The sequence below is a fragment of the Branchiostoma lanceolatum genome, chromosome 6, assembly GCF_035083965.1.
Source record: "Branchiostoma lanceolatum isolate klBraLanc5 chromosome 6, klBraLanc5.hap2, whole genome shotgun sequence".
Taxonomy (NCBI): Eukaryota; Metazoa; Chordata; class Leptocardii; order Amphioxiformes; family Branchiostomatidae; genus Branchiostoma; species Branchiostoma lanceolatum.
In genome coordinates this window covers 1,305,077-1,323,418 of record NC_089727.1, presented here as the reverse complement: position 1 = coordinate 1,323,418, position 18,342 = coordinate 1,305,077, and the positions used below count along the sequence as shown (strand labels likewise).

General features: G+C 40.0%; 1 protein-coding gene across 1 annotated transcript; it reads right to left on the bottom strand.

Moving 5' to 3' along the window:
* Window positions 1-170: 170 nt before the first annotated feature.
* On the bottom strand, window positions 171-18,257 carry LOC136436102 (tyrosine-protein kinase Tec-like). Its single transcript, XM_066429837.1, has 20 exons — window positions 18,109-18,257; window positions 15,993-16,161; window positions 14,611-14,727; window positions 13,813-13,920; window positions 13,534-13,618; window positions 12,832-12,975; window positions 11,806-11,897; window positions 10,315-10,466; window positions 8,600-8,665; window positions 8,118-8,172; window positions 7,870-7,946; window positions 7,349-7,476; window positions 7,063-7,137; window positions 6,429-6,600; window positions 5,949-6,037; window positions 5,350-5,483; window positions 4,253-4,317; window positions 3,642-3,760; window positions 1,330-1,487; window positions 171-857 (listed from the first exon to the last, which is right to left on the bottom strand). Exons 2-20 carry the CDS (start codon window positions 16,014-16,016, stop codon window positions 780-782), a joined length of 1,938 nt encoding a protein of 645 aa, XP_066285934.1. The 5' UTR covers window positions 16,017-16,161; window positions 18,109-18,257; the 3' UTR covers window positions 171-779.
* Between the last annotated feature and the right edge of the window lie 85 nt (window positions 18,258-18,342).

Here is an 18,342-nt window from a genome sequence, read left to right as displayed (position 1 = left end):
CCTGCTCCAGGAAAGAGGGTATTTTAACTAATATTATGCAAAATTGGATGGGAGTGTTTTGATGTGGTTTATGGCTGCAGGTGGCTGGGTGAACCAGGTTTGACCTTTTGTAATAGTTTGCATTCAAATGTACCTTTGGCCCCATTGAAGTCATACGTCAGAGAAAGATCATAGCAAAAGTTCCTATATAATGAAGGCTTTATAACATGCAACAGGATAACTCTGTGAAAGCATAGCTTATCTATCAAACGTTTTCTTAATCAAGAACACTGCGTATGATGATACCTGGATACCAGTAAGATTAGATGAGGTTGGTACAGTATATACATCTAAATCTACAATTCCCCATTATTCTATAATAGTTGCACAATCATACAACTATTAGTGGTCTGAAATATATGCCTCTGACTACCTGTATAAAATGTAAATTTACATTATATGATTTTCCAAACATCATCATAATCAAGGTAAAGCTAGAGGCCAGAAAAGGCAAGTTTGACACCATTCTCTTTAACATATTACTATATCTAAATTGATGTATTAAAACAGCTTAGCTGTAAGCTTTTCCTCCATATAGTCTGTTTGGGAGTGGTGCACGTTTCATTATATAATTTTCCATTAATCATCGTAACGAAGCTAAAGTTGGAGGCAAGTTTGACACTCTTTAACATACTGTGTCTTGACCTGTTCACACAGGCCAGGTGTAAGATGTTTCTCCATACAGTCCGTTTGGGAGTGGTGCACTGTTGATCTGATGGCAGGTGAGGGGAGACTGTGCCTTACTCACAATAATCCTTCTCCTGAATGTCTTCAATCTGGCCTTGGAGATCCTTAAAGGTGGGCCTTCTCATTGGGTCCTGGGGTAAGGAAACGGGACAAGGTGTCACCGAGTGTGGTCTCTTCTATGCATCAAATGCCACACCAATTTACATGTAGTTCCTTGCTTCTTAGACATTTTTAAGTAAAAATGAAGCAAGAGGCAAACATGTAAACAGAAGGAAACTTGAACTTGACCATATCAACTCCCTGAAATTGTGTTCCAAGGTGCAAACTTTTCCTTGTTGATCTTCATCATCATCATCATCATCATCATCAGGTCATGACAAGTTCACAACACGACACCACTAAGTTGTTGAAAGAAGTTTTATTTGTGTGTTTTTGTGTTTGGCCCTCTCACCTTCTCCCAGCACTGTTTCATGATGTGGTACATCGGTGGCATGTCAGGTATTTGAACCCAGGACCTCTGGGTTGTGGGCCAAACACCCTAACCATTATGCCAAGTTTTTGAAAGAAAAAATGTGTTTTTTGTGTGTTTTGCGACCCTCTCACCTTCTCCCAGCACTGCTTCATGATGCGGTAGACGCCGTGCGGACATCTCTGCGGCCGGTCCAGATGTTTCCCATGAGTCACCTGTCTCACCACGTCAGTCGTGTTCAGGTTGGGGTAGGGGGTCTTGCCAAGGGTGAACACCTCCCACATCAGGATGCCTGGTGAAAACAGGAAAGGACAGGTACAGGGTATGAGAGAAAGGGCTCATTTGTATTGGTGGCTAACATTTTAAACAATCAATCCTTTGCTTAACCTTCTATTCTTTGGTTTTTCATTTATATCCTGCATGTCTGGGTGCATTTTTTGTGTTATTGTCTTGTGTTGTTATATATGCTTGTCGTTATTTGCATCGTTATTATTTATCGAATTGTTTCCTTGCTTATTTAGTTGGTAATTTTTCTGTGTTCAGTTAGGTAATTGTTTCTTTATATATAATAATTTAGATCTTGTTTTTTGTTATTGTTATTATTAGTTATTGATTTGTTATTTGTTACGATATTAAGTTGTTATTTTTTTCTCTATATCTTAATTTATCATTGTAATTCATTCTGTTTGAAAAATGGGGATGGAATATTATAGACCACATTGGTCTCTACCTTCCCCGGCACTATGTGTATTGATCTGTCATACATACAATCTTTATTGACACAACAAAAGTACAGCTACTCTCGTAAGGTCTACTTAATCTATACATACATACATACATGTCATATGTATGTAAAATTCTTTTACCTGTGCGAAATTAAAAGACAAAAGACAAGACAAAGACAAACATAATAGTAAACATCTAAACTTTGTTCCAACACATGTACAAATTTGTCAGCCTTTGTCAGGGAACACTGACCATCACTCAACAGACCGAGTTGGGGAGTATGAGCTTCTTGCACTTTTGACCAATTGCTGATGTCTTTGAGGTCATGTGACCGCTTTGATTGGTAATTCAAATCTGTTGGTTGTGCTTGTCAGTCTTTCATTGTAAAATTTGACGATACTTCTTTGTTGTGTTGGAACACAGTTTAGCTGTGTGTTGATTCAGTTTTGTTTTCGGGGAAGCAATGGTTGGGGCAAGAGGGTCAGATGCTTTAACATAGTATATATACGCAAGTCAAGATATACACCCGAGGTAAGGAAAATCTGAGCTATATACAAGGTTTGGGTCAGAAGTTATTAGAGGAAGAGACAACTTGGCAATATCATTAATGTGAAACAAAGAAAGAATCACAAGCATTTATTAAGAGAAAATGTTGAAACAAACCTTATCACAGCTGGGATTTTAGAGGAAAGCCTTAGCAGCATAAAAATTGAGAAGATAAATCATAAGGATTAGGATACAGCAATTGAAACCTGTGTAGAGAATTTCTGGAATGAACTTGATCTACCGTACCATTGCATTGTGAAATTTCTGATATGCAATCGACCACAGAAATCTAATGAATGCTTTCATTTTGATAGACAAATCATGGCAAAACAAAAGATCTATTGGTACAAAATATAATATAAATTACTGAATCTTCCAGTGTCTTTTGTCCTTCCTGACTTTGAAAGTCAAGGACAGTTTCAAGAATTGAAACAAATTCTTCTCTTCAAATCCAGTGAACAGGGGATCATCCATCTTTGTTCAGTAACCACTTAGAGGCAGGGGTTCTTTATAAGCTCCAATGTCAGGCATTAGGATGTTAGAACATGCTGACATTTCAACACATGAATCATGGATCATAACTATGACATGTTTCAGGGTGGTGGGAAGAATGTCTTGCAATTGAAGTAATGTGTCATGTACAGTATTAATATCTAACTATGACTTCTTCATTAAATTTTGCAAAACTCATGCCCGTAGGCTAACTGCAATGCTACAAACAGATATGATAACATAGAAATGTACCAAATGTCTTCTCTATTGATCTATTTGATGTTTATGCGTACACTATTGTTCGGTTTGGCTTATGAATATATATTATAAATATAGCAATATAAATGAAAATGGTGCATATTCAATCTTTCATATCTCGTTCGCATATGTTTATTTGTCACATGTCATTCTCAGGTGATATCAATTCATTTCTTTGGTTGTCAGACATTATACAGTAAAAATGACATTGTGATGAAAACAGTCATTTAAGGAAAATTTGAATCTGACTTTATCCACTCCCTAAAACTGTGTGTATCATGATAAGGTACAGACTTTCCATTCAAACCAAAAATGAAATTCCCGTGCATGGTCTTAGATTGACTAATGTCAACCCTTCACCATATGCCTAGTATATAAACATCAATTGTTCTAAAAAAAGTGAAAGTAAAGTGAAAGTTCTCACCAAAAGCCCAGATGTCTGACTTGCTGCTGAAGCGTGAGAACTCGAGGACCTCTGGGGATGCCCATTTGATGGGAAACTTGCTGCCCGTTGAACTGGTGTATTCATCATCCAACACATACCTGACATAAAAATAAGTGCCTGATTAAAAATCATCAAAATGTGCATTTTTCAAATGTGTGCTGACTTAAAGTTTCTCATAATAGACCGTTCAAAGTGGCGATAAAAAGTAGTTAACAGGTGGCCACTTTAGACAGGATGCTTAATGCTTCATGTCAAAATAACCTTATTCTAAAAGACTTTTCCGATAGCAACACGACGTGTAGTTTTGTCTGCAATATAATTCTTTTAAAGAAATCTACTAAATCAAATGCAGCATTCAGTAATTCCTGTGGCGTGCACACCTTAGATATCCAGGTGTTCAAGACATTCTTGAGAAGGCCTTGATAAAAGTCTGTTTCGTTAATATGGCCTTATTAGCTATAGGGGACACAGTTGAATTACATTTGTAAGACATAGTACAGTTCATGTAACAGACATTTATTCAATCATTATTCACAACTCTCATTTTTTAGTAATATCACTTCTATTTAAGCATTGTATGAAGCACTAACCTGGACAGTCCAAAGTCTGATACCTTCACGATGTTGTGTTCTCCAACTAAACAGTTCCTGGCGGCCTGTAAAAATAGCATTCATCTGATTCACCAACTGGTTCTGTATACAGTTGTGAAAACGTACTGCGTTTGCAATCAATCAATCAACCATTCAATCAATCATCCAATCAATCAACCAATCAATCAATCAATTTGTCATGCATTATGTCACATCTCCTCAAGCTCTTTGAGTTTTCTCACATATGAAAACAATATTGTTACCGGCTAAATGTCAAGATAACAATACACTAGCTTTCAGCACTCATCACTCTAAAATGGTTATAAAACGTTATATTTGAAATTTCATAATGTCATTTGAAAGACCAAATTTCATAATGTTAATCATTCTGAAAGAGCATGCTTTCTTTACCATGATGACAAGTCTTAATACACATCACAATGTCATCAGTAGGTTACATATAGTATTGACCTTTATAAAACATGCCATTGGTTTATGGTATATTTTCAAGCATCTCTACTACATGTACATGTTTGTAGCTATATTCTAAAGCTAAATTCCAAATCATCAATAAATCCAAAATCAACTTCTTGAATTATAACACCAACGAATAAAAAACAGATTGTGCAAAAAATCTTATGATAAATAGGTGACAAATATAGAAAAAAAAATATATATTGATAAAAAGATGGTTATATCTGGGCTCTCTCTAGGTATTATATACTAGAATTCCATACCACAAATGGAATATCTGTATTTCTGATCAACCACTTAGTCTAGTTCTACCACCTCTGAACCCAACATCCTGCCACTCCCCTAAGTCTCAGACCTCTGTAGAGACACCATCTTCCCGACCACTTCCTGTCACTCTAGTGCACTATGAAAACCTTGACAGTTACCAAATTCTTAACCAGTATCTTGAGTAACTGTCATTTAGCAAATCTTATTATCGGATGTCTGACCTTCATCTACCTTGTGCCCTGTCTACAGACGTACAAGAACACAAACATCAAGACACACCAAAAACATAACCTCTGCACACAGACCAGGGACCTTACACCGACTGTATATAAGAAACAGATAATGGATCCCTTCACCAGATCTCTGTGGATGAACTGGGACCTCTCCAGGTATTCCATCCCGGAGCACACCTGTTGGCACATGTCCACCAACGGGCTCCTGTCCTCCGCTAGTTCTCGCCCCTTACTCCGCAGGTAGCTCGACATGTTACCTGGAATAACAAAGGTGAACAGGTGAGCATGTAACACCTGTTGGCACATGTCAACCAACGGGCTCCGGTCTTCCGCTAGTTCTCGCCCCTTACTCCGCAGGTAGCTCGACAGGTTACCTGGAATAACAAAGGTGAACAGGTGAGCATGTAACACCTGTTGGCACATGTCAACCAACGGGCTCCTGTCCTCCGTAAGTTCTTGTCCCTTACTCCTCAGGTAGCTTGACAGATTACCTGCAACAACAGGTGAGCATGTAACACCTGGTGGCACAGCCTGACAGGTTACATGCATGTACCTTGAGGCCATGCATGGTGGGGCAATGATATTATGATTCACATGAATTCCTTCATTACATATTACAAAACTCTTGCTATCAAGGATCAGCAGCTCAATGATTTTTTTCTATGTTTCTAGTGGAGATACTCCCCGTTGGACTTCTACAGTGGAAGCAATGCAGCCCTCACCATTGCACATGTACTCTGTGACTATCTGGATCGGCCTCTCCTTGAAGCAGACTCCGTACAGCTGGACCAGGTTTGGGTGCTGCAGTTTCCTGGAAACAGTTTGACAAAACATTCATGAATAACAGTCAGTGGTCCTTTAACAGTTCAAAGCAAAAACAAAAGCAAGAGCGCAAGGTGAAAACAGAGGACTTCTGAAAAGGGCACAACGTCAGGCATGGTGAGCATTGAACCCGGGACCTATTGGTTTTGAGTTTAACCGTTACACTGATGCCACTATAATGTGATATGCCAAAACGAATTTCTGATGTTATGGTCTTGGCCTCCTCGATAAAGTCATCCTCACGGAGTTCAAAACCTTTTTCTTTTCTGAAACAGATGAAAAAAAATGTGTGAGCGGATGTTATCCATACATTAATCAAATTACCATGGCCTCATGGCTAATGCCATGAAAACAAGCAACAACTCCAAAGGAATCCTCACGTCATGGTCTTGGCCTCCTCAATGAAGTCGTCCTCACACATGCTGCCCTCCCGCATCGTCTTCACAGCCACCAGCATCCGCCCCTGGAACTTCCCGAGCCGCACCACGCCGAACTGTCCGCTGCCGAGGGGTTTCATCAGGGTAAGCTCCGTCGACGAGATCTCCCACTTATCTGTGATCAATCAATTAATCAATACATCAATTAATCAATAAGTCAATCAATAAACTTCCCCAGCCGCACAACGCCAAACTGTCCACTGCCGAGGGGTTTCATCAGCGTCAGCTCCGTCGACGAGATCTCCCACTTGTCTGGAAACAATCTATCAATACTTTGATGAAGGTTAGACATCCAGGTAGTAAGAAACGTCAAAAATAGTTACTCAAGCAACTGGATAAAATTTTGAACAGTGACTGTTTCAAAATTTTATCCAGTAACTTTGTTGCTTGAGTAACTATTTTTGGCGAATTAATCAATTATACACCAATCAATACATCAACCAATCAATCATTTCAGTCCCGATGTCTCACACTTTCTGGAAAACAACACAGCACCAACAAGATAAGATTCGTACGGAAGATCTTTTGTCCTGTTGTTCATGAATAAGAAATAGAAATAGACATCCAAGAGGCTGACCTTGACTGAAGCCCAAGGTTGCGGGTGCGTATCCTGTCAGCGCTGCCGGCGGCAATCGTAACCTTGTCACAAGGCCTGAAAAACATTAACAATATCAACCTTAAACTTTTAAACTGTTATTAAATAGTAAATTATGAATTTCTAATTCAAAGAGTGTTGCACTAGTTACAAAGAATATGTTGCTCTACAAAGGAAAATGTACAAATGTACAACAAGCAAGGAAAGACAAAATGAAACTTGGTATGGTCTAGACGCCAAACCGTGATGTGCAGAAGAAAAGGCGTACCTCCGCCGTTGTGCTGGTGATAGTTGATGAGTTCGGGGATGGTCGGGAAGGTGTACTTCTCCGACAGGAAGTACTTGGAGTCGCGCGGGTTCTGTTTGATGTGGTAGTGTCGGACGGTCGTCTGAGGGCTGCAGTAGTGATACAGAAATAAATGGATCAAGATTCTCTATGATTGTTGACCAGATGTATTTTCTAACATTTGTGTACAGCAGGAAAAAAAGAAGAGGGGGGACAAGCAATGACTCAAGGAAAAAGGACAAACAAGCAAGACCTTGAAGAGATTGTGAATGGGAGGGGGTGCACCGGACTGCAACATACTGTGGAAGACAATGATGGTTTGCCTCAGTGCTAAATCATTGACATACAGTGAAGAAGATGTCATAGTAAAAAAAATATTTTTTACATCAGTTAAGGATACAATGATTTGTTTGCTGTGTGGAACAGACCAAAACTTTCCGTGTACCATTAAAAAAATACAACATTTCAGCTGTTTACTCATCAGAGAAATTTGCCCTGCTTACGTTTTGCAGAGAACAGACACCGTCAGGGTGCCGGGACTCGCTGTGGAGTCTCGAACCAGGAAGCAGCCTTCTCTGTCCTGTGGAGAGGCAGACAACAGTTATGTTGCTAAGTGGATAAAGTTCTTTGTACACAACCAAGGTTTTTACCTAGCTGACATTTCGGTGACCGTCTGTCACCTTCCCCAGAGCGATTGCAGCTACATGATTGTGTAGAAAGACAGAAATACAGGAATCGGGAAAATTCTGACCTCTTGTTTTAGTAAAGCCTCTGCCCTCTGTCTGGACATGTCTTTGCAGTACCACCTACCAGGGAGAGAACAACAGAATCATGATAGTTATTTTTTCTCAATAAAAATTGAAAAAAAATTGATATTTCCTTAACAACATTACATTTGAGCCAAGATCTCAACCAAAAACATGTACTAGATATCTTGCTGTACATATGTATATAGAGTGCATTATGGGTATAACGGAGGTATAACAAATCCTTATCAATCCAACTTTCCCATTAGACTGATTTTCAACTTCTAGTCTCTTCTAATCTCTAGAAATTTGGTAATTCTACTTGAAATGCTGTGTTAAGATACATTTCTTTAACATGCACCACATACCATTCTCTCACTGACAGTGCACTTAGAGTTGTCACATTCAAGAGCGACACCATACACACAAACTGCACAACATTCAGTTGTTTATGGTGTACTTAGCATTATTGTTTAAAAGCACTCACCCTTCTCCTATGAGACCCTTTTCCGTCTTCTCCTGGACATAGTTGCTTGGAATGAATCCTTGAACCCTTCAATATATAAACAAGAGCTTTTAAAAAAAGCTGGCGTTTCGGCTACGTTTATGAGTGTGAATTGTCTTTTCCCTTTACTTGAAGTAAAATCTGCCAGAGGAAGTCACTCAAGGGCTGTTCAGTCTATAAGAAAAATTGTCATTTTGGGAAATGAGTACTGTTTTAATAGAGAAAGGCAGATTGGGGAAAGCAATTTTGAAGTTACGTCACTTAACTTAAGTGCTTTTGAAAAAGCTGGTCTTGGCCTACAACTTGTACTTATTTGTAAAATGTATAATAGGCTCATTATAAAAGCTATCAATGTAATTATGTACATGGCACGCAATAAAACATAAAATTTGAAAAAGCACCATTGAATCATCAGCACTATGGTAATTAAGTGAAATAGAAGTTCATAACAGCTAAGGTTCTATCTAAAATGACTACCAAATGTCAAACAAATCAACAGCTACCTCATCCGTATTATTCTGGTTTCCGCATTTACAACATTTCTTCCTTATTTTCCTGGGTAATTTTGCTAAAATTCATGAAAATTCCCATAGTTTTGTGCCGAGGGGCGCCACTTTCCACGTCCGTGTTGTCTGAATGAAGTCGATACTGAACAATGGAGCATTTGCTACTGTAACAAAGAATCGCTGTTTTGCAAACAACATCAAGAGCCTCTGTTTACATCGGGGATAGAAGTTTAGTGGCGAGTGTTTTGCAAGAATCATCTTACCGCGCATAGGAGCCGCTGCACGGTATTTTCCATTACAATGAACAGAAAAATTCGAATGCCGGGTTTGGAATCTATGAAGTCCTGTTCATAAGACAAAGGCCTTGTATATATTAAATGAATATTTAAAAATAACAAATATAAAATATTTCTTTATTTATTAATGAAAAAGAATGACATTCATAAATATGATATTGATAGATTAATATAATATCAATATATATTTTTGATATTCAATATCTAAAAAGAAAAAAAAAATCCATGCACGGACACGAACCCGTATCTTCTGGGTCCGAAGTGCTTCGCGTTGCCAGATCGGCCAAGCTGCGGTACGTAACTAGTCACTCTGGACGTAATGCTATAACCTCACTATATGGTATCATTTATGCCGATTTTTGGTCGTTTTCTTGACGAAATCATTTTTTTTCTTCTGCAATCTTGTGGAATAGATGTAATATGGTCATTTTTCAGGATATCAAAGTCCGAAACCACAATGCAATGATATTTCCGAACAGTTGTAGCAGTTACATGCGGTCGCCCTCCTGTGTCACATGCAAATCTAGCCTGCCTGCCTTTTCGTGCTCTCTTGCCATATAAGGCAACGGCTATACAAGGATTTGGGAACGTATTGCCATATAAGGTCTTATTGTGTGCGACACAGTGTTGAACCAAGGAACCTCCTTGGTTGAACCAAGCTTCCTTCCTTGAAGGTAAAAGCCAGGACAATGCGTTCCGGCGCGCATGCGCCGAAACGCAAAAAAAACAGGTTTGAAAACAAACCGGTGCCGAGAAGTTTGTACAGTCCCATCCCTGTTGATTGAAAGTTAAATGAGGGACAGCCCTAACTGATTCAAGTCCTTCCTGCACCAGGCCCATAATCATACATGCAACAAACAAATAAACAAACAACAAACAAACTGTTGAGACTGACCCTTCCCTGTTGAGTGCCTTCCACCAGTGGGTCCTGGAGTTGTCCGTGATGGTGTACTCCTCCCCTTTCTTCAGCTCAAGGTCACCCGGCTGGGACGGTTCGTAGTCGTACACGGCCACTACCACTTTGGCGGCGGGAGGGGGGGCAGGGAGCTGCAGAAATACAGGGTTTTGTGTGCACTTTTCAAATGACACCATCTAGATTCCTTTCTGAGATTGGGTTATTGCACAAACTTAAGAAGCATATGGCAGCCTTAAGGCTGAATTGCATGCTCATTTACATACTGTTAGTAGAAAACACTTAAAATAAAAACATTAACTGTAATTATTATCAAAACAGCTATGGATCTAAGCTCTAGGCGTAGTACTACGACGATGTAATAATTATGAAAACGTAAGGATATAGAATAAAAGTTAGTGTTTGTTACAAACGTTGTGTGTCTAAACATTTCGCAAAATTTTAAAAGCAGACACTTTATTTTTCTCCCTGCTGCCTAACCCCTTGACATGTCAGTACAAAATGGGCCGTCCAGCAGGCTTGTCTTCAGCAGGGAGATTAGGGCAAGACTGCCTCACAAAGACGAGCGGCATGAAAACATGCAACAGGAAGTGGAAAATGCAAGAACCACAATACTAGTAAGTGATGGCATGATTATCTTCATGTAACTTCATGTGTAGAAAAATAAAGAACATTCCTGTAAATTTTTTAGATATAATATCAGACACCCAACCAACATGGCTGCCCATATATAACATAAAGTACTACTACTTACAAAAAACCCATTCATTATTGGCCGTACAACAACAGTTATCACTCAGTACAGTTTACTTTCCATCCTACCATCTTATCTAGTATTTATTAATCAACTCACCTGTTGTGGCTGTGTGTACTTGTAGTACCTGTACCTGTTCCTATAGGCAAACATGGCTGACTCCAAGCAGACTGTTCTGACTCCCAAAACGCTTGTGTGCCTATATGACTCTCTAGCACTGATTATAGTAAGTACAACTGTGCTAAACACTTTACCTGACTGAGTATTGTAATGTACAATGTAGGTGATTAGGAAACCAGTTTTTCTGCTTTATTCTTGGCTCACGTCCCTATGTCCAATCCCACTTCAAAAGGCTCAGCCTAGTGGAAGACATGACGCAAATCCTGATTCTGAGAACTATTCTTTCCAAAGTTGAACTCTTGTTTAAGCCCGGGATAATTCAATGACAACTGAATTCACACAAACATCCTGCCAGTGTTACGGCCTGCATATGCAAGTACCCAGGCTGTTTCTTTTGACTTTGACTTCTAAGAATGCGGGTAAGTGTTTGCTGTTGTAAAGAATGGTGGTATATGCTGTGTTTGCCAACATACTGTTTTACAGCTTAACCTTCTCCCTGCTGTCTAAACATGTGACTCTTAGAAATTTGGTAAACAAACAGTTACTTCAGTATGCTAAAGCTTAAACAAATGGCTCTTAACGATTGTTCGGTTCCTTACCGGCCTCTTTGCGTGTACTGGTACAGGAGGCGCGGGGAGGGGGTCCTTTTTTACCTTGCCTGGCCGTCGGTTGTTTGTGGTGCTGCTCCCATCTGTATAGTATTACACAAACAACAAGAAGTGAAGGTTAAAGTTCAGAACACACCGAGAACAAGTAATTTAAGATTGGCAGTCCTTCCGAGCTTTGCAACAGAACTGAGTCAGCTTACAGATGTGATTTTTGTGGCAGAGACTGCCATTCTCGTATAGGCTGTTTAGCCATAATCGATGCTGTAGGGCTGTTGTGAATTAGGATTTTACCATGGTCAATACTGACCGACGGAGGCCTAACAGTCCTTCCATATTGTGCATATGGCAGCACCCATCTCTGTTCTGAACTAGCACTACAGCAGGGGGCCTGGGCTGGTCTACTGGTAGTGGGGCTTTCCCATATTTGCAATGAATGCTGAGTGCTAAGTTGAGAATGCATTCGTTATTTCACATGTACCATTTTATAATATAAAGTCTTTGGTATGACTCGGCCTCAGACCAAACACAAGACATACCAAATGCAAAGTGCACAATCTCACAAAGCCACTGTACTGGTCATAAGCCAGTAAGAACATTCGAGGATCAAAATAATTTCTTTCTGCTACCTGCAATACACTCTGCCTCAAACTCCTAAGCCTTCAAAGGTGCCAATTGTTTGTAGGCTTTCTTTAATCTTATATATAATTAACCCTTGTCCTGCGAGACCCCTATATATATATGGGTTGCACATTACAGAGCCTTTATGTGGGTCCTGTGTATGTACGGGTCGGGGGTTATAATTTTTCAACTGAATGCAACAGACAGAAGCGAAATGCACCAAATGCTGATTCAGAATTAACTATGCCACAGCAGCGCAGAAAAAGTAAAAAATGACCTGATTAAGAAATCAAATTGATGAAATGGACTGCAAAAAAAAAAAAAAGAATTCAAATTGATGAAATAGATTGCATAAAAAATGCAAGTAGGACAAGGGTTAGGTTCCTCCGAGTCCCTTACTCTCTTTGTCAGCAGGCGATCTCTGGGTGAACGCCGGTTTACAGCCGGGCGCGTTCTTGTCCACCTGTCTACAGCAGGACCACTGGCCACCCTGCCACACTCCGCAGTGGAACATCGGGAGGAGACCATTGTTGTTCTTACAAGCTGAAAGAAATGTTGACACATTTGGTAAGCAACATCTACTGAGGGTAATTCTGCCAGGTCATATCTATCTGCTACCCAGAAACAATGCATCTTAAGAGATCTCCAACCCAATGTCCCCCAGTATAATCATCATCATCAGTCAACGTACTTACCCACCATCTGTATATCTAAACTGTGCATACCTGGGGGTGCTGTACTAGAGATCTCTCAAACAAACTGTTTTTCCAAGTTCTTTATTGCCACATTTGTTGATTAATGGGAAGTTCATGGAGGCTAATGCCATGATTGAAAACTGGTGCCATATTAGAAAACAAGCAGAGGGCTAGTCAGTGGAAGTGGTGCGTTCAAATGCTATCATACTCTTTCTCGTATAGAAGTACTGAGTGCTATAAGCAGAGAAAGTATTCTGTACCATTTTTTAAAGGCTTTTCTAATGACCTGGTCAAAATGTAATACAAGATGAACACTCTACACCCCTAGCTGGTCTATAGCCTGGTACGGAGGCTAGGCTATTATTGAACTGTAGTTTATGAGGTGACAGATAGATCTGTAACCGACCTTCCTGCATCAGACTGACCCACTCCTCTTGTTCTTGTTTGTCATTCGCCATGATGTACAAGGTCAGCGAGTCCTCGTAACAAACCTGCAAAATACAGCACTGTAATTTTACTCGACCTGGCCACAGCCTGGCAGAGAGCCCAGGACATATCAGTTTATGCTAAGTTGTGTATCCTGATTTTTTATGATTTGTAAGGGCTCCCTTGGAAATCAGTTACTCAGTTAACTGAAGGGACTACCATTAAGACAAATAGATAAAAAACATAATACATGTATTACCTGAAAGCAGTTATCCTTTGGAAAATCCTTTGGAAGCAAATCATCATCAACCTTTTCTATAACTTTGACAGCAGACAGGGGGATTTCTCCTTTTAGCTTTCCTCGTTTCTGTAAGGGCAGGAAATATGTGATTAAGTCAAATAGTGGATATGGCCAACAATACTCCCCAGTTCATAGCAACTTGCAAGTGTACATGTATGCAGTGTTCTCGCCAGGCCTTTTCAGCATATATATAGGGGCCCCCGATGCTGTGATCTGGACCCCCGATGCTGTGATCTGGAGCATAGGGGTGTTTCTTTCTGGGAAGAACCTTCATAAATCTTATAAAAAGTTTATATTTGGCTTTAGAATGAGGATGTGACAGAGGAAAAACTAAACTGCACAAAATTTCTCCCTCAAAATGCAGGAAATAGTGTCTTATTTGGTTATGAACTTCAAAATTTTGTGCGGGAAGATGCCAGACTCCCAACCGTTATCATATCTTTGGCACTCCGTGAGTGACTTGCGCCTCGCAAAGTTGGCCTTATGTACTGTACCTGACCCCTATGCTGTGAAACAATCCTGGTGAGAACACTGTGTATGTTGTCATTGGAAAGGTCCTTCCCACATCAGGTCATGCACCAATCCTCAGAGTGTTAAACACCATCAGGGCCTTTTAGGCTTTGTAACTTTTCTAGGAAACTATTTACAGATAAATCAGCTATACTTGTTTGGCTCCACTTCCTTGCAATTTTACAGATCTGTGTGGTACAATACCTGCAGACACTTTGCAATTGTGTGGTCATAATTAACACTTACACTCAGGTTTCCTTCGTAATACGACAGTTTTCCCCTGGTCAGGACGAAGACGCGGTCCTTGTAGTCGGTGTTCGGGATCCTCCCCTTCCCCAGGTTCCTCTTCGTCATCAGAGAAACCTGAAACAAACGTTTTCTTTTGGTTACAGGAAGATTCAATTCATACTTCTTGTTACTCTGGGTACAAGCAAAAGGGTACACAATTGATAAAAACACAGCACTAGAAACAGTAGTCTAAGAATGTAAGATCATACAAATGTTCATCAAGATTGTTTACTACTATAATTATATTTGTACATTTCCAAACTATTGGTCTATATAAAAGTATCGTACTAGTAGATGAAATCTATGTGCAAGCACGTCTAACCCTCATGACTTGATAGGGGACCAACAGACGATAAATCTGATAGAGAATGTGTGAGTGAGTGAATGTGTGTGTGTGTGACTGAATGTGTGAGTGTGTGTGTGTGAGTGAGTGAATGTGTGAGTGTGTGTGTGTGAGTGAGTGAATGTGTGAGTGTGTGAGTGAGTGTGTGTGTGTGTGAGTGTGTAAGTGAGTGAGTGAGTGAGTGAGTGAGTGAGTGAGTGTGTGAGTGAGTGAGTGAGTGAGTGAGTGTGTGAGTGAGTGTGTGAGTGAGTGAGTGAATGTGTGAGTGTGTGTGTGAGTGAGTGAATGTGAGAGTGTGAGTGAGTGAGTGAATGTGTGAGTGAGCGAGTGAGTGAGCGAGTGTGTGAGTGAGTGAATGTGTGAGTGTGTGTGTGTGAGTGAGTGAATGTGTGAGTGTAAGTGAGTGAGTGAGTGAGTGAGTGAGTGAGTGAGTGAGTGTGTGAGTGAGTGAATGTGTGAGTGTGTAAGTGAGTGAGTGAGTGAGTGAGTGAGTGAGTGAGTGAGTGCGTGAGTGTTAGTGTGTGAGTGAGTGAGTGAGTGAGTGTGTGAGTGAGTGAGTGTGTGAGTGAGTGAATGTGTGAGTAAGTGAGTGAGTGAGTGAGTGAGTGAGTGAGTGAGTGAGTGAGTGAGTGAGTGTGTGAGTGAGTGAGTGTGTGAGTGAGTGAATGTGTGAGTGTGTAAGTGAGTGAGTGAGTGAGTGAGTGAGTGAGTGAGTGTGTGAGTGAGTGAATGTGTGAGTGTGTAAGTGAGTGAGTGAGTGAGTGAGTGAGTGAGTGAGTGAGTGAGTGTGTGAGTGAGTGAATGTGTGAGTGTGTAAGTGAGTGAGTGAGTGAGTGAGTGAGTGAGTGTGTGAGTGAGTGAGTGTGTGAGTGAGTGAATGTGTGAGTGTGTAAGTGAGTGAGTGAGTGAGTGAGTGTGTGAGTGAGTGAGTGAGTGAGTGAGTGAGTGAGTGTGTGTGTGAGTGAGTGAGTGAGTGAGTGAGTGAGTGACATCCTACCTTGATTTCATCCCTGCTCTCCATAACGTTAACTGTTCAACTTGTCAGCTTCTGCAGTAGAACTGGAGGCCTTGAGAAGCGGAAGAACACCGGAGACAGCCTACAGGTCTGTGATCTCTACATGCAGGAGGCTCTCTCTTCCTTATCGAAAATTCTCAAGCAGGTGTTTCTAGGAAAAAGTTAAAGGGAAACAATCAGTTTCGATTGAAACGATGGACTGATGACAGTCAAGTTTTCAAACCAACCATTTTACATAATGCTAGTTCTCCATACGATCTGATTTACTTCGTAATTGTAATTGGTTTCTGCACTGTCCGATGTGTATCTTTGTCTAGACTTATCACAGAGTCACAGCATCATCTAGCAGACTGAGCTGGCATTGCAGGTTATTCTAAAGCTGGTGTTTATATAAAGTTCTTTTTCTTCCATGAAAGAAATATTGGGGTCTGCATGCAGAGGATTTGTACATCATGTCAACTTCGTTTGGTCTAAGCAAAGGATAGCTGGTAGAAAGCCAAACACACTTCGGAAGTTCCCCTTCAAAGTTAAACTTAGACTTCAACAGGAAGTTCGGACGATCTGGATTGTTGTGTCTTAACAATAGAGTAATTGGTGCAGACCTGCGGGCAGTCAGGTGAACATTCCAACAGGTCAGAGTGCAGGCTGCTTGTACAATTGTAGCTCTAGGGCAGTCCAGATTTAATTCCAAACCTTTAAATTGTGTAAAGTCCTGTTTGTGAAGGTTAGGCATTCAGCAGGAATGAAATATAATGATTTCCAATGCAATCTATACCACTGGAAAACTTGTCTAATGTAAACCGTATGGATTGAATTAAGAAATAGTAATTAGCACCTCTTGCAAAGTCATCTAACAATAATGAATATTGTAATTCTATAAGTTGTATTGTAATTAAGCTTTAGTTCCCTCTAGAGCATTATAACCTTCTCCCTGCTGCATGACCCCATAAGCAATACAAACTTGGTACCAAAGGGTTACATTAGCATACTGGAGGTTAAGTAACAGAAGACGAGTGTTCTCCACTGTCAGGGCCGCTTTTATCTTTTATCTTTGATATTTATTGTGCTAAATGGGAAGTCACTACAAAGGCAATTGAATCAAGTATCATTTCGCAAAATAAAGCAGATCACAAGTTAAAGGGATGGTCATTTTTTGTTGTTGTAATTTTAGTGGACACACATCAACCGTGGAGAAAAAGAGTGGAGAAAATAGAGTGTTTGCGGCGGCTTTCAGTTAGAATTCACAGTTGAGACTGCAAGATCATGGTAGTAGTCGGACAGAAGACAGAACAAGCATTTTCTTGGTGGTTTTAAGTTTACTGTCAATAGATTATGTCAAAAACCATGTGCATTTGAGTGCGGCAAACTTTGATACATTTACAGTATCTTGAGAGGAAGAATGCATGAATCTAACCTTGCTCATTCATCATCATCATCAAATTCATTGGTTTGTACCTTGCTCATTGGTTGAATTTAGTACCACGAAGTTTAAAATGATATCAGCAACAACTTATGATTCACAAATCTGACATGAGAGAGTTGAAACCCTTCAGTGAATTGCTGGCAGACTTCAGACATGAACTTGGCCCTGCAGGAAACCTTCAAGGAAATGCAGCTGTCTTAAATTCCAGGAAAGAAAGTTTTAAGGACTGACCATGAGTCATTTTGAGTAAGTGTTTGGTGAACCCCAGAAGATTGTTTATAGTTTTTAGTCCTTTATTTTTATATATCTAAATCTAAAGCACTGACTAAACTGTGTGGAAGCTAACAATAGATCTAACAAGTCTTTGCAAAGTTTGCATATTTGCTCTGGACAAATAAACTTGGCTAAAATTTCTCTGAAAGTCTAACAAGTTAGCTATGTATTAGCTCTTTGCTGTAGCTGCTATATCAGCTATAGCAAGTTATTTTACTACTACAAGTTTTAGATATTTCTTGAACATGGATTAACAGTCATAAATCAAATGATATATCCGATCTTTGAGCTTTCACAACTCCTGCAGACCTTTACTTCCGGGTAATTTGGCGGGAAGAACTACTTGGAAGGGTCGTTTCTTTAGCTTCTTGGACAGGTAAAGAAGTAAGAATGAAGTCTTACCTGTAATCTGGATTAAAATAGGATCAGTGGAAGCCCAGGCGGCGACAGGAGAGAGATTAAGAAAACACAAACACGAGCTACAAGTTACAAGTTACCGTGTCTGAATGTGCTGCCTGGAAATGAACACCCCTTTCTCAGGCTCCCGTCCGATTGGTCAATTTGTGGAAAGGAGTATTTTTTGAATGGGGAACTTTTCTGTCAATTCTTGTATGTTAATATTTTGAACAGTTTTAA